The 17,504-nt window shown below is 37.1% G+C and overlaps 1 protein-coding gene across 1 annotated transcript; it reads right to left on the reverse strand.

Moving 5' to 3' along the window:
• Window positions 1–8,841: 8,841 nt before the first annotated feature.
• Window positions 8,842–9,213, reverse strand: LOC309799288 (multifunctional methyltransferase subunit TRM112-like protein; the record flags this gene model as incomplete). Its single annotated transcript, XM_082612240.1, has 1 exon — window positions 8,842–9,213. One exon carries the CDS (start codon window positions 9,211–9,213, stop codon window positions 8,842–8,844), a length of 372 nt encoding a protein of 123 aa, XP_082468366.1.
• Between the last annotated feature and the right edge of the window lie 8,291 nt (window positions 9,214–17,504).

Consider the following 17,504-nt stretch of genomic DNA (forward strand, 5'->3'; position numbering starts at 1 on the left):
TGGTTTAAATATATACATATTACATTATATTATATATAATATAAATATAAATTTATATAATTTATATTTACATGTAAATTTCATATAATTTATAGGTTATAGTATTAATTATCTTGCTGTGTAACAAATTACCCCATTTGTTACAAAGCATTTATTGTTTCACTGTTTCTGTAGGTCAGGAATCTGTGCACAGCTTTGCTCAAAGTCTTTTGTAAGTTTGCAATCAAGATGTCAGCTGGGCTACAGTCTCAACCATGGGCTTGGCTGGGGAGGGATTTGCTTCCAAGCTCATTCACATGGTGTTTTTCATGGGTTGTTGCACTGAGGGCCTCAGTTCCTTGATGGCTGTTGGCTGGAGGCCTCCCTCAGTCCCTTGCCATGTGGACCTCTCCACTGGGTATCTCAAAACTTGGCAGCTGGTTTCATCAGAGTGAGCAAGTGAGAAGAGCCATAGAGAGGGTACAGGCAAGATGGAATCTAAAAAGTGACAATTCATCAATTTTTCTATGTTATAGATATATATTTTTTAGAAGGAAGTCTATATTCAGTCCACATACAGGGGAGAGAATTACCTAAGGGCATGAATGTTAGAAACAACCTTCTCTCTCTCTCTCTCTCTCCTTCTCTCTAGATGTCCATTTATCTACATTTACATATCTCTCTATCTCTCTCTCTAGATATTTATCTATATAGATAGCATCTATATGATGTCTGTTTCCAGTAGAATAATTTTTTTTAATGAATGGTTTTGTCGAAACCCATTGTCCAAAGTAGACACAGGTATTGCTACAGTGATGGGGCAGGAGAAGTTGAGGTGGAGGCCTGGCCTGTAAGGATCTGAAGATACAATCTAAAAATTCCTAAACATTTGAACTACGAGCACTCCCCTGAAAATAAGAGGGGAATAAGGGGTCTTACTAAGAAACAAAGACAATAAAGACAGCATCCATTCAATGTTTGTTGGAACTCAGAGGTGGTCCAAGTTACAACTTTGAAAAAGATACCATTAATTTTGGCATTGTCTTGGTGGACACTTTTGTTTCCAGTTCCTACTGCTTTGGCTCTAGACAAGTCCTGTGTTCATGCTGCTTTATCTCAGTCTCAGCTATATGCTTGACATCTTGAAGCTTGAAGCTCCAGATGTACTTCACTTTTCCAGTTCAATGCTACCCTCCCCATTTTCAACCCACCCTTCAAATATCACTCCATTATTTGAGCACAGGGGAATCCCTGGTATAGGATGGGGAAGAGCACCTTACTCATCAAAGTTACATTAAGAGAGCGATGGCGGATTGAATGCCATTCTATGTGGTTTAGAAATGGATGTCGAATTTATGGAAATCCAGTTAGTGCAACTAATGAAAGTAAGGTTTTTCAGGTTGTTGGGATAAATTTTTGGTAGATTTAGGACCATATGTGCAAGAGGATCATTGTAAGAGGATCATTTTCTTTAAGTTGCTATTATTGGCACTTTACTTCTGAATCTGGAGATTATCTAAGACATTGTGCTTTAACCCAATTTCCACCCTTCAAATTTCCAGGAGAGTGGTATCAGGGATTTCAGCTATTATATCAAGAAGCGTAAACAATGGCTTCCTCCTAATCCCCAATTCCCACCCCTTGGAATGTCTTATGTGAGAAAATAAACTCAAGTACTTCCTTCCTTCTACTAGGAATGAATCAAAGGTCAAGGTATTGGGAAAGGTGATTTTGAAGCTTTTACTGGGCAGTTTCCAGGGATAGATGGCTGGGTAACTTGAAAAAATACACACTCATGGGGCCTTTTTCTTATGTTCCCAAAGACAAGGGGGTAAACTTTAGAAGAGGAAAATAAATTGTGTAGAAGTGGTGGTGGCTGGGGGGCACTTGTGGGTCAGTGTGGTTCAAGGGACAAATAACACTATTCTGCTTTAATGTAATTTAAAACACAGTCCCACTTAGGCAAGGGTGTCTGTAAATTATGTTGTATTTAGGGAAATAATATCCAGGTAGAGAGAACTAACATTCCCTTTTCATAGAGTTAATCTAGATTTAGGAATTGTATTACGATGAATGACCTGGGCCTAAGGAGGTAATGAAATGGATCCTTGCATCAGATCAATTCCTGTGGTGCTGATCCTTGAAGAATCATGAGGGATTTATATTGTAGATAATTGAAGGAGGCATTTTTGAAACCAAGGCGGACTTGAGGAGAAGAGAAGCAAGCCTATAAACAGGGTGGAAACATATGTAGAACTTCTATTAAATGCTTCTGAGCTTTTCCCTTGGATATGAAAACAGATTTTTTTCCTTTCTCTCTCTTATACTGCAACTCACTTTAGTTACTCCCCACCTCAAATTGTTTCTCAAGTTGGATACAGTACCATGGTCTTATTTACAGCATTATGGGGAATAGAGAGAAACACACAGAAGTGATCTTCCCCACATCCAACTTTCTGTTGAGAGCTGTGTGGGGCAGAAACATCATTTTGAGAGATACCATAGCAGGGAAGTAAGTCAGAGCGATGCTCAGTAAAACTAAGTGAGGAGGGAGGGACAGGTGGTACAGAAAAACACCTGTCAGATGGACCACTCGGGAGCAGCTCTATGTTTACTTGTTGTATCAGTCAGACTTCAGCCAGAAAAGCAGAGCCAGCAGACCATAAATACAACAAGAATCACTGCTTCTGGTCTAGTGGATAGAGCTAGGAAATAAATGTATGAAAGCTAACTAATGCATGCATACATCTATTTTTACCTAGCTAGCTAGCTAATCTATCTAATTAAAAAAAAAAAAAAAAAGCATGAGTTGGGGAATTCCCTGGTGGTCCAGTGGTTGGGACTCCTCTCTTCCACTTCAGGGGCCGTGAGTTCCATCCTGGTAGGGGAACTAAGATCCCACATGCTGCGTGGTGTGGCCAAAAAAAAAAAAAAAAGAAAAGAAATGGGATTGTTAGTTCATATAGTACATAATTATCCTTCCCCAGTGCTGTGCTATTTAAAAAAGAAAAAAATAATGCATGAGTTAATATGGATAACTTTGACACCAATCCAGGACCACAGGGTTCATTTTAGCTTTTCCCCTTTCCTTACTTGTAACTTCTTCTTGACAATGAGAAACCCAGCTCTAATTAGATAAAATATATTTACTTATTTTTTCAACTCAGTATATTAATGTTTTCTGTATTAACCCATACCCCTCTGAGAAACAAATTACCCATTAGAATATAATGTTTCTGAATAGTTCTTTTGTCTTTAAGTATCCAGTGAAAATGTTACTTTCCTAAGTTACTTAGGTCATCTACTTTCTTCCCCCTTCCCCTTAGTGAGTTCATGTGATTCATTTGAAATAATTTAAATTCATCCTTCGATCTGTCATGACCTGGAATCCATCCTCCCTTCCCAACAATTTGACAGTTTACAAAAATAAAGAAGAAAACTAATATGGTAAAAGTCATTCTTTTTGGTGAAGAACTGTATGGGTTTTGACAAATGTATAGATCCATGTATCCACCACCATATTTGCATACAGAATACCATTGGCTCCCACATTTCCTTGTATTGCTTTTTAACAGACAACTGCTCCTCCCACCATATAACCTCTGGAAACCACTTAAGGTTTTCCTATTCCCATATAAATGGAATCATATAACATGTAACATTTTGAGTTTAGCTTTTTTTACTTAGCAAAATGCATTTAAGATTCATCCATGTTGTTTGTGAATCACTAGTCTGTTCCTACTCATTGCTGTAGAGTGTTCTATTGCACAAATGCACCACAGCTTGTTTATCCATCTGCTGGTTGATGGGCATCTGGATTGTTTCCAATATTTGGTGAATTTGAATAAAGCTGCTACAAATTTTCATATACATGTTTTTTCAGGTACATAAGTTTTCATTTCTTTTGGGTGGCTTGAAATATCTTTAACTTTATAAGAATTGCCAAACTGTTTTCCAAAGAGGCTGTAATATTTTGCATTCCCACCAACTATGTAATAAGTTCCAGTTGCTTGGCCTCCTTCTAGGTACTTGGTGCTGCCATTAAAAAAAATAATAATAACCATTTTAGTAGGAGTGTAGTGGTGTCTCATGGTAATTTTAACTTGCATTTCCCTGTACTAATGACATTGAACATCTTTTTTGTAGGCTTATTTGCCACCCTCATCCCTTCTTTGGTGACGTGTCTGTTCAGATCTTTTATCCATTTTTAAAATTGGTTTGCTTAATTTCTTATTGTTTAGCTTTGAGAGTTCTTTATATATTCTAGCTAGAAATTATTCACCAGAAATGTAATTTGCAAATATTTTCTCTAGGCTGTGGCTGTCTTTTGTAAAGCAAATATTTTCATTTTGATGAAGTACAATTTATCAAGTTTTTAAATTTATAGATCATGCTTTTGGTGACATAACTAAAATTCTTTGTTCACACATGATTTCTTCTAAATGTTTTATATATTTATATCTATAATCTATTTAGAGTTAATGTTTGAAGTATGGCTCAGATTCCTTCTTTCTTTTTCTGGGAGGGGGACATATAGACATCCAACTGTTCCAGCAGTATTTGTTGAAGACACTATACTTTCTCCATTGAATTGTATTTGCACCTTTACCAAAGTCAGTTGACTGTTTTTATTCATGTGGATCTAATTCTGGTCTCTCTTTATCTGTTCTATTGATTTATGTGTTTATACCTTTACCAATACCACATTGTTTTGATTACAACTTTAGAGTATATCTTGTGATAGAGGAAAGTGAGTCCTTGGCTTTGTTCTTCTCTTTTAAAATTGTTTTGGCTATTTTAGTTCCTTTGCCTTTCCCTATAAATTTTAGAATCGCCTTGTTAATATTTACAAAAGAACCTACTGGGATTTTATTTGGGGTTTTCAATTTAACTGGGGATAATTGACAGCAATATTGAGTCTTAAAGCCATTAACATGTTGTGACCCTAAATTTACTTAGGATTTCTTTAATATTTTTCACCAGTGTTTTGCAGTTTTTAGCATACAGGTCCTACACATAAATTTTTAGACTCATATCTAAGTTTTTTTGGATGTTATGATAAATAGCATTATTCTTAAAATTTTGAATTCCAGTTGTCAATTTTCTATCTTGTGACTTTGCTAACCCCTTTCATTAGTTCGAGAAGGATTTCTGTAGACTTCTTTGGAGATTTTCTACATAGACAGTCATGCCATTTTTTAAATACAGTTTTTGTTTTTTGGGGTTTTTTTTGGCCATACCATGTGGCATGTGGGATCTTAGTTCCCCAACCAGGGAAGCTTCTACTTCCCAGCAGTGGGAGCACTGAGTCTCAACCACTGGGCCCCTAGGGACGTCCCTTAAATACAGTTTTATTTCTTCCTTTTTTGACGTGCAAGCCTTTTATATCTTTTCCTTGCTTTATTGCACTAGTTAGGACTTTCAGTATGATGTTGAGAGAGAGAACAGCCTTACTTTGTGTTTTATAATAGGGTGAAACAATTCAGTCTTTCATCATTTAGTGTAATATAGCTGTAGCTTGCTGAATATTCCAAGTATACTTTGTCAGGTTAGGAAAGTTCTCTTTTATTTCTAGTTTACTGATAGTTTTTTTTTTTTAGCATAAATAGAGATTGAACTTTTTCAAATGATTTTTCTGCATCTATTGAGGATCATATATTTTTTCTTCTTTTCAATTTCATTGCTTTCTGGTATTATTTTTATTACTTAATTTACTCTTGATTTGGGTTTAGTTTGCCCTTTTTTTCTAGTTTCTTAAGGTAAAAGCTTAGATTATTGATTTGAGATCATTATTCTTTTTGTTTAACCATTTTATGCTATATGTTACATTTTAACTATTTTATGTTATAGCCATTTTATGCTATACATTTCCATATAATCACTTTTTCAGTTACATCCCACACATTTTTGTGCTGTTGTATGTTCACTTTCATTTACCTCAAAATATTTTTAAAATTTCTTTGAGATTTTCTTTTCCACCCATGGGTTATTTAGGATTGTGCTGTTTATTTACAAAATATTTGGAGATTTTCTAAATAACTTTCTGTTATTTATATCTGGTTTAATTCTTTTATGGTTTGAGAACATCTTTGTATGACTTTCTATTCATTTCAATTTATTGAGGTGTATTTTGTGAGTCATATGGTCTATCTTGGTGAATGTTTCATGTGTACTTGAGAAAGAAAGTGTATTTTGCTGTTGTTGAATGGAGTGTTTCATAAATGTCAATTAAGTCTATTTGGTCGATAATGTTCAGGGCTCCTGTATTCTTACTAGTTTTCTCTCTACATGTTTTTTCTATCAGTTATTGAAAGAGGAGTGATAAAATCTTCAGCAATTGTGGATCTATCTATATTTCCTTTCTATTTGTTTTTGCTTCATGTATTTTGAAACTCTGATGTTATGGGCATAAATGTTTAGGATTGCTATTTTTGTCTTGGGAAAATTGATTCATTTATTATCATGTAATATCTCTCTTTAGCCCTGACATCTATTTTGTTTGATATCAAAATAGCTATTTCAAACTTTCTTTTTGGTTAGTGTTTGCATGATATATCTTCTCTTTTACTTTTAACTTATATTTATAGTTATACTACACTTTTATATTTATATTTAAAGTTAGTTTCTTGAGGAAAGCATATAGTTGGTGCTTGCTTTTTGATCTAATCTAACAGTCATTTTAAACTGGTGCATTCAGACATTCATATTTAATGCAATTATTGATATGGTTGGATTAAAATCTACCATCTTGCCAGCTGTTTTCTATTTCTTCCATCTGTTCTTTATTTCTTTTTTCTTTATCTGCCTTCTCTTGGGTTAATTGAGCATTATTATGATTCAATTTTGTTTCTTAAGTTGACATTATTTATACCACTTTAAAAAAAATTGAAGCACAAAAGGTTAAGTCATTTTCCCATGGTTACAAGCATAGTTGGTCTCCCAAGCTTATGCTTAAAAGCATTATGTTATATTTCTATGGGCTAGACTAGGACACTGCAACTTAAATTTTGAGACCAAAACCATCAACTTACAAAATATCCTTTGAGTATTTCCCCCAAATACACTAAAGGAAGTTGACTTTTAGAGGTAGTGGGGGTTGAGGAGAAGAAATTGATGCTTAGCTTATATTTCTATGTGCTGAATTTTATAAATCAAGTATGTTTAAGTTATTGGAATCATAAAATGATTGCATTTTTTTTCCTTGCGATATGCGGGCCTCTCACTGTTTTGGCCTCTCCCGTTGCAGAGCACAGGCTCCGGACGCACAGGCTCAGCGACCATGGCTCATGGGCCCAGCCGCTCCACGGCATGTGGGATCTTCCCGGACCAGGGCACGAACCCGTGTCCCCTGCATCGGCAGGCGGACTCTCAACCACTGCGCCACAAGGGAAGCCCTATGATCGCATTTTTAATCACTTAATTTTAAAACTGAGAGCTTACTCGGATATCATCTAATGTTCTCATTGTTTTGATAGGAGCAATGAAGCCCCAAGAAATTACATTTCTTATCTAAAATCATAGAGCTAATAATTCGTGACAGAGTCAGAACTTGAACCCATTTACAAGCCTCCTCCCCAGAAATCTACCATATCCCTCCTCTGTGCTCCTATACTATTTATGCCTACTTCTAATCATTGAACATGTCACAATATAGTCTACTTGTTCTTTTATATATTTGCATCCTCTACTAGTATTTAAATTGTTTGAATGGTCATTTTTATTTAACTAAGTATCCTGAGCAACTGTCATACAGCATGACACATTGTAACCACATTTTTTTTTTAAAGTTTGTTGAATGAAAAGTCCTATTTTGGTTGCAGTCAAGAACTCTGCTCTTAGTATCATTTGATATGTCATGAAAGACAAGGAGCCATCACTAGTCTTCCAGCCTCCAGAAGGGTGTTACTCAGTCTCAGGATGAGACTTTGAATTTCTCTTTCACAGAAATTAGAACTATTTCAGGAAAAGCAGAAGCATATCAGAATTTTGTTGCACTCAGTCCTGAATAATCTATAGCTCTTTTCTTCTATAAGATGCAAACCAGGATGACTCTTATACATTGATTATAAGCAAAGACTCCCAGAGGACCAACATGGCATGTGAGGCCCTTCACAGTGTTGCTCCTATCTACCCCTTAGCCAAATCTCCAGCCACAAAACCCTTAATTACTTCTTGTTCCTAGAATGCTCCCTACTGGTTTATGTTTTTTAACTTTATTGAGGAATAATTGACTAATATAATTGTATATATTTATAGTGTACAATGTGATGATTTAACATATGTATGTATTATAGAATAATTACCAAGAGCAAGATAATTAGCACATCCATCACTTCACACAGTGAAAAAATCAGAATTTTTTTTTCAGATTTCAAGTATAAGTGATATCATACAGTATTCTTCTTTTTCTGTCTGGCTTATTTCACACAGCATAATGCACTCCAGGTTCATCCATGTTATAAAAAATGATAGGATTTCCTTTTTTATGGGGGAATTTTATGTCCATATCTATACATTTTCTTCTAGGAGTTTTATGGTTTCAGTTCTTACCTTTAAGTCTTTAATCCATTTTGAGTTAATTTTTGTGAGTGGTGTAAGATAGGGGGGGTATAGTTTCACTCTTTTGCATGTGAGTATAGAGTTTTCCTAACACCGTTTATTTTTATTTAAAAATTTTTTTGGTTTTGAACCTTTAATGAGAAAAGTATATATATAATATTGAGCTCAAGTACACTTTGTGTTTCATGTGTCACTGGGCCAAGGGTTGGGGATACAGAGAACAGAACTAACAAACAGGATATATGTAAACAAAGATACACAAGGTCACAGAATGAGAAACTGGTGCTTGGCACTGTTTTAAGTCTAGGTCACCTCATCACTCAGCAGCATTTTGGGGATCCCACGGCTGATGGGGAATAGAAATCCAGACTCTGGGCATTGCAGGGCACCCTCCAACACATCCACCTCTAGCAGCACATGGTGCATATTTCTCAGAAAATTCTCCTTATGTTCATGTCCTTGAATTGGCTTTTTGGGCACCTTGAACAGATGCAAGGTGTCTGAAGCCTCCAGAAGCACCGCCCACTCCACTTCAGGTATCATACCCGCCACGAAGTCGGGGTTGGACTCCACAGGGTTAATGCGGACTTCAGTGGTCTGGAGGCACAGGGCGAAGCCACAGGCCCCCATTCCCTGCACATGAAAGCTCAGCAGGTTGTGGGTGAGCAGCTTCATATCAACTCAACACCTCCTAACACCATTGATTGAACAGACTATTCTTTCCTCATGGTGGGCTCTTCACACTCTTGTCAAAAATTAGTTGACCACACATGTCTGGTTTTATTTCTGAGATACCTATTCTGTTCCACTGGTCTATGTGTCTGTTTTTATGCCAGGACCATACCATTTTGATTAATATAGGTTTATAACAGTTTGAAATCAGGAATGGTGATGTCCTTCTGCTTTGTTTTTCTTTCTCAAGATTGCTTTGCCTATTTGGGTCTTTTGTGATCCCATACAAAATTTAGGATAGATTTTTCTATTTCTGTGTATATTACCATTGGAATCCTGTTAGGGATTGCACTGAATCTGCAGATTGCTTTGGATGGTATTAACATTTTCACTATATTAATTCTTCCAATCTAAGAACACAGGCTATCTTTCCATTTGTTTGTATTTTCTTCAATTCCTTTCATCAATGTCATATAGTTTCAGTGTACAGCTCTTTCACCTCACTGATTAATTTATTCCTAGGTATTTTATTTTTGATACTATCGTAAATGAGATGGTTTTCTTAATTTCTCTTTCAGATACTTCATTTCTAGTGTATAGAAATGCAACTGAATTTTGTATGTTGATTTTGTACCCTGCAACTTTACTGAATTCATTTATTAGTTCTGACATGTTTTTGGTGGCACATTTAAGGTTTTCTATACATAAGATCACATCACCTGCAAACAATTTTACTTTTTTCTTTTTGATTTAGATGATTTTTTATTTCTTTTTCTTGCCTAACTGCTGTGGCTAGGACTTCCAGACTTTGTTGAATAGAAGTAGCAAGAATGTGCTTCTTTGTCTTGTTCTTGATTTTAGAGAAAAAACTTTTAACTTTTCACCATTGAGTATGATGTTAGTTGTGGACTTTTCATATTTGGGTTTTATAATGTTGAGATTATATATTCCTTCTATACTTAACTTGTTGAGAGTTTTTTTTTTTAATTATGAAAGGATGTTGAATTTTGCCAAATGCTTTTTTTCTGTATCTATTAATATGGTCATGTGATTTTTATCCTTCATTCTGTTGATGTGTTATATCACATTTATTGATTTGTAAATTTTTTTTTTTTAGTGGCAAGTGATTCTTTTTATTATTTCTAAGGGATCTTGGTTTTATTGGCAATAGAAGATACTTAATTGGCACCTCTTTTTTTAAAATTAGAGTAGAGTTGCTTTACAATATTGTCTTAGTTTATACTGTACAGCAAAGTGAATCAGCTATATGTATACATATATCCCCGTTTTTTTTTATTTCCTTCTCATTTAGGTCACCACAGTGCACTGAGTAGAGTTCCCTGTGCTATACAGTAGATTCTCATTAGTTATCTATTTTACACATAGTATCAATAGTGTATATATGTCAATCCCAATGTCCCAACTCATCCCACCACCACCCCCCTCTCCCTCTTGGTATCCATATGTTTGTTCTCTATGTCTGTGTCTCTGTTTCTACTTTGTAAATAAGATCATCTATACCAGTTTTTTCAGATTCCACATACATGCATTAATATATGGTATTTGTTTTTCTCTTTCTGACTTACTTCAATCTGTATGAGTCTCTAGGTCCATCCATGTTTTAATTATTTTTTAAACAGGACAGAGACTCCTTCTGCCATCAGATGTCTTTCTGCTTGACTGAACTGCACCTGTGGTCTTTGAAGAATACCTTAATTAAAAAATGTTTTATTGCTAAAAAATGCTAAACATCATATGAACTTTCAGCAAGTCATAATCTCTTTGCTGGTGGAGGGTCTTGCCTCAGTGTTGAAGGGTGGTGGTTTGATTTGCAAATTTTGGACCATCCCTATTTCTCAAGCATAAATTCCACTTGACCATGGTGTATGATCATTTTAATGTGCCATTGAATTCAGTTGCTAGTATATTGTTGAGAATTTTGCATCTATGTTTATCAGAGATATTGGCCTGCAATTTTATTTTCTTTTAGCATCCTTGTCTGGCTTGGTATCAGGGTAATGTTAGCCTCATAAAATGAGTTTGAAATTGTTCCTTCTTCTTTAATGTTTTGGAAGAGTTTGAGATTTTGTTTTCTTAATACATCTAGCCACTTTTTGTCTTTTAGTTGAAGAATTCAAACCATTTGCATTTAGAGTAATTATTGACAGGTGAGAACTTACTATCATCATTTTGTTAATTGTTTTCTGATTGCTTTGTAGTTTCTTGTTCCTTTCTTCCTCTCTTGCTGTCTTCCTTTTCAAATTGATAAATTTTTGGTTATGATTTGTTTTAATTCTTTTCTCTTTATCATTTACGAACCTATTATAGATTTTTGCTGTGATTACTATGAGGCTTTCAAAATACAGCTTATAGTTATAACAGTCAATTTTAAACTGATAACAACTTCAACTGCATAAAAAACTTGCACACATTTACTTGCCCCCTTGACATTTTATGTTGGTGCTGTCACAATTTACATCTTTTTATATTTGTATCCATTAACAAAATATTGTAGCTATATTTATTTAACACATTTGTCTTTAAACTATATGCTAGAGTTCTAAGTGATTTACCCACCACCATGGCAGTATTAGAATATTTTGAATTTGACCATATATTTACCTTCACTAGGAAATTTTATATTTTCATATGTTTTCATGTTACTAACTAGTGTCCTTACATTTCAGCTTAAAGAACTCCCTTTAGTGTTTCTTATAAGGCAGGTATAAATAGTAGTGATAAATTCCTCTAGCTTTTGTTTGTCTGAGAAAGTCTTTATCTCTTTGCTTGAAGGACAACCTTGATGGTTAAAGTGTTCTTGGATGGTAGTTTTTCTCTTTGAGCACTTTGACTATATTATTCCACTCTTTCTAAGGCTGCAGGGTTTCTGCTGAGGAATCTATTTATAGACTTATTAGGGTTCCCTTGAAAGTGATGAGTCTTTTCTCTCTTGTTTCAAAATTTCAAAATTTTCTGTTTGTCTTTGACTTTTGAGAGATAGATAGATTATAATGTCTCTCCTTGAAAATCTCTTTGGATTGAATATGTTTGGGGGTCTTTAAGCTTCACGTTTGCCATATCTCTGCCCTGATTTGGGAAGGTTTCAGCCACTATTTCCTTAAATAAATTTTTGTTTTCTGAGACTTCCAGAATCTGAATAGTGTTTCAGTTGACAGTATCCCATAATTCATGTAGGCTTTCTTCACTTTTTTTAAACTCTTACTTCTTTTTTCTCCTCTGACCAGATAATATCAAGAGATCTGTCTTCCAGTTCACAAATTTTTTTTCTGCTCAATTGAACATGATGTTGCAGCTCTCCACTGCATTTTAAATTTTTATTTATTATATTCTTCAGCACCATAATTTCTGTGTGGTTCTTTTTTATGATTTATACTTTTTGTTGAATTTCTTGTTCTGTTGGTGCATTGTTTTCCTGGGTTCACTGAGTCATCTATCTGTGTTCTCTTGAATCTCACTGAGCTTTCTTAAAATAACTATTTTTAATTGTTTTTCAGGTAATGTACAGATTTCCATTTCCTTGGGGTCAGGTACTGAAAATCTAAGTATTCCTTTGGTGATGTAATGTTTTCTTGTGTTTTGTGTTTCTAACAGGTTTGCATTGATGTCTGTACATTTGAGGAGGCAGTTAACTCCTCACCTTTTCAGACTGGCATCACTGGGGAAAGACTTTCACCTGAAGGTGGCTGCAAGTTTGGCTGGGTGGGGTGTAGTGTCTCTAGTTCTTGGAGGGCAAAACAGCATAATCTATTTGAAGATTCAACAACTGAAGTTAATGTTGGTGAACAATGCAGAGTTCTTCAGTAGCAAGGCTGAAGCAGCCCATGGGTGGTGGTGGCAGCTAGAGCTATAGGGGTCTTTGGAGACAAAGGCTTCTGAGGTTTTCCTATTCTCCATTTTTGCCTGGGGGAGGAAGTTCTAGCTGAGGGTATCTCTTGGTGCCAGATCTAGCACACTGGTGCTCAGGGCAGAAGCAGAGCCAAGGGCTGGGGTCAGGTGCACATAAAACTACCACTGTGCTTGGGTTTTGGGATGCAGGTTCAGTTGCTGTGGTGGTGGCACCAGCATATGAGGTGAGGGCTTGTGCAGATCTTCTGTGGAGCTGGAGACTGTGTCTCGGGTTCACTGCAGTGAGTCAGGCTTAGGGACAGTGGGTGGAGAAGCAGAGTGGCATGAACCTTGGGATGACTGGCTGCAATACTGGCTTGGGACTAGGGCCAGAGGGCAGTAGCACACCCTGGGGATAATTGGTCAAAGTCCCAATTCTGGCCCCAGTTGCAGAGCACCCCAGTGATGATGGGACAAAGCTGTGATTTAAAACCTGGGGCAGTCACAGATCAACAGCAGCATGGCCCCAGTGATGGCTCATTAAAGCTGTGTGTTGGGACCCAGGGGTCAGGCTACAGAGAAGAAGTAGTGCAGACCTGGTTATGGTGGGTCAAAGCCCCAACTTAGGACCCATGGGCAGGGCACAGAGCAGCAGCAGCTCAGCCCCAGTAATGTTGGGTCAAAGCTGTGACTTGGGACCTGAGGGCAGGGTGTGGAGCAACAGAAGCTCTGCATGCTGTGGCATCCTGATACTAGATTGTGGAGAGCAGCAGAGACTAGGTACCCGGGGGCAAGTCTCACCACTGGAACAGCTTCATCCCTGGGGAGAAGTCGCAGCAGTAGGAACTTTGGGCAGTTCTGTCAACTAGGTTCAGCACTGGTGACAACTGTGGGGGTCCTCGGTAACAAAGGCTGCAAACATCTATGGTGGGTAAATCTTTATGGAGTTCTCCTTCTCTCCTTTTCCCCAAGGGGTGAAATCCCTCCAAGGATTCTTCTTGGCACTGAGCTGCTCTGGACTGGTGGATTGGGTGACACAGGTAAAATATTTCCTATGCTTTCCTATGTGACCATCCTCAGGTTTTGAGTGCCACAGGATTTCTGCTGCTTCTTCATTTTAGTCCAGAGCTTCCCCAGAGCTATCTTCATTGGTTTGTAACTATTTATTTATTGTTTTTATTGATTTTGTGGAAGGAATGAGCAGTGGGGTCCCCTAACCCTCTATCTTGCTGACTTCACACCCTTATTCATTTACAATCCTTTCCTTTGCTCATTTAGCCTCTCCCGCAGCAATACTTTGACAACTTTTGTGTGGTTAACTTCTCCTAAGAAGACTCAATGGTCTGTTTTTGTGTAAACTCCTTGCCAGCAATGAAGTTGTTTTACTAATTATGGTAATTCTTGTACTGAGTCTGGCCTAAAGAAACATTTGTTGGATATTCAGAAGGTAGCACAATATGGTGGTTACAAAACCAGGTTATGGGTTTCAAATTGCAGCTTTACTATCTAGTAGCTGTATGATGTGTAAGATAACTTACCTCTCTAAGCCTAATTTTCCACATATTTACAGAGATGAAGTTGATAGTAATGATTTCATAGGGTTGTTGTGAAGTTGAATGAAGACAACACATGTGAAGCATCTTGAAAGTGATGGGTATACATATAGTCAATATTTAGCTAATATTATCCCATTGTTATTATACCATCATCATCATGAATCACAATATGAAAAAAATTGAAATGTGGAAGGAGAGTTACAATGACACTTCATTTCATATTCTTAAATGCATAATCTTTTTTCTTTAAAAAAGGTGGCACAAGGGAATAATTCACTTGGTAAACCTAGAGCTCTTTAGGCCACCTGAGCCAAGGACACTTAAAAATAAAGGCTTTTATTTTTGAACCAAAGACCAGAAGGAAAATTAGATGAGTTTTTACACCAGCTTGGGCATGGGAAAGGACCAGTTCAGTTACAAACCTGTGTTTTATAAAAGAAAATCTTTGTAAAGTGGGGAAGTGTCTGTAGCTCAGGACCCAAGAGGCCCCAATTACTGGGCCTCTGGGAAGGAGACAGAAATGTCAGAGGGTTGATGGAAAACAAGCTCTCAGAGGCTGTTTCCAAAAACCTGCTCAGACGGATCAGGACTCTAACGAGAACCGGGTGATGTTTACCACCTGGGACCTGACATGATGCTCCAGAGAACCAGAGAGCCAGAGCCAGGAGTCTAAGGTCAAGTGTTTCTGGAGGAAGGTGTGGAAAACTTGGGAGACTGACGTTCCTTGTCTTTCTATTGCTTTCCTGCGCCTCCCAGAGGTTTAGTATACTACTCAAGACACATTGATTTCCTGCATGTTCTTACTCAGTGGGTGAAGGCCTCTGGGAGAGAGAGACAAACAAACACTGTGAACAATGAGAAAAATACAATGAAAGTAAAACAATGCCTGCGCTGACTTTGTACCAGATCACGTACAGATCCCTGAGGAGGACAGTGGCCACACCAAAGCCATAGAGGATGAGCCTTTTCAAAGACTGTGCTGCTCATTGGGCTTCACGTGGGCCATCCAGAGCCCTGAGCTTCTCACCACTGCCACTTCTAACCATTGCTCTGTTCCCTGGAGTTCTCTTAGAGACAGAGAACCCTGTGGGAAGGCTTGGTGCATTAGAGAGGAGGGAGGGGGAAAGGTGGATAAAAAGTGAGGTGGGATTTCTTGGCTGAAATGAGTTTTCAGTTTCTTGGTGAATCTCAATTACACACACTTTCCCTGAGGCCTGTTACTTCAGAGAATCAAAACTCTGCCGTCATTTCTAACAGAGCGGAAATTCTTAGATTGTCAGTTTACCTCCTTTTAGGAGAGCTTTTGTTCCCAGGAATGTTTAACTAAAAGAGATGATTACAAGAACTCCCTGTGAAAAGCGTACCCTCTCCTCACCTTTTCAGTCACAGAGTAAACATTTTCCAGACATACTGGAGCAAGTTTTCTTAACTCCATGGTTTAGCATCAGTTCTCAGTAGGTGCTCAATAAATAACTATTGAATGAATAACTTTGATGATCTGCTACATGCAAGATAACTTTCAAGGATTGAAAAACAGTTAAGATTAATAAAAAGAAACTCCTAGTCAATATGGTGGGCTAAGCAGAAATGGGAAACTTCTAATCTGGCTCCAAACACATAGAAATGCTAAATAAGATAGAACACAAATCTTCCTTAAAAGTACATAGCTGAAATTGAAAGCACAAAGGGGAAAACATTCACCAAATCCTAGAAATGAAAAGGAAACTCAAAGCCAGAATAGTAGAATTAAATTTGCTGTGAGGATAAATGAACCAAATATGCACCTAAGGGGGGGTGGGTGGTATCAAAACCAAGTAGAACCAAACTGTGATACAACAGTCATGGATGATATTGGGAGGGGGCGGTTCAGAGTTAAAACACTCTACATTCCTCATGTGTTCAGTAGCATATAGAGATATTGATTAGTCTTATATTTGGGTAACTTTGTGCATTAAAACTATAAAGGTAAAGATCCCCCCCCTTCAAAAAAGAAAAGAAGAAGTGGAATGTTTAACCTTGAAATCAGTAGAGGAGGAAACAGAGAAAATAAGGAAAATACAGCCAATTCAATAAGAAAAGCCTAGTAAATAGAGAACGTCAAATAAAAGGATATACACAGGTATACACACATAGATCAGAAATTATTATAAATCTGAATGAATTATATTCACCTATTAAAAGACAGATTGGAAATTGGAAATAAAAATTCTTGTTATATGCAGGAATCCCTAAAATACATAAGAAACCTTAAAAGTCAGGAAAAGATATACCAGGCACATACTAAAAAAGAAATAATAAATTTAGATGCATTCGTTGGTGGGATGTATGGTGTTTGGAAAAAATATGGAGGAAATCATAACTATAAGGAGAGAAGAATTTGGTGGCTACTGCTATGCTCCATTGACTGCTCTGGATAAAGATACCTAAAAGCTGAGTGATTAATTAGCAATTAATAGCAAGAGTGAAGAGAGTGAAAGCTAGAGGGCCTCCTTCGTAGTATACAAGGAGACTCTCATGTCCGGCAGAGGGATGGCAGAGAAATTTCAGGACCAGGCCCAGGACTTAAACTGTAAGTGTAGCCAAGCTCTAAAGAAGGTTTAACTTCTAACCCAGGTATGTCTGCTATGCCAAGGTCAAGGCCCTTGTTGGGACATATGACATGGGGGCATCCAGGTTGATGCCTCTGAAAGTCTTGAATTCTCAGACACAGCTGAACTTGGGGGCCCTTCAGAAGTGGCCCTTCCCTATAAAGATCTAGCACTCCCCCTTGTTTAAAGATGATGTAGAGAAAACATACGTAGCCTCCACTCTGCCCCCAGGTTCTGCCCCCATCATTCTTCAGGTCAGTAGGCCAATAAGCAGGATTAAGTCAAAACATAACCCAGCCATACT

The sequence above is a fragment of the Mesoplodon mirus genome (genome assembly GCF_964341445.2).
Source record: "Mesoplodon mirus genome assembly, chromosome: 3".
Lineage (NCBI taxonomy): Eukaryota > Metazoa > Chordata > Mammalia > Artiodactyla > Ziphiidae > Mesoplodon > Mesoplodon mirus.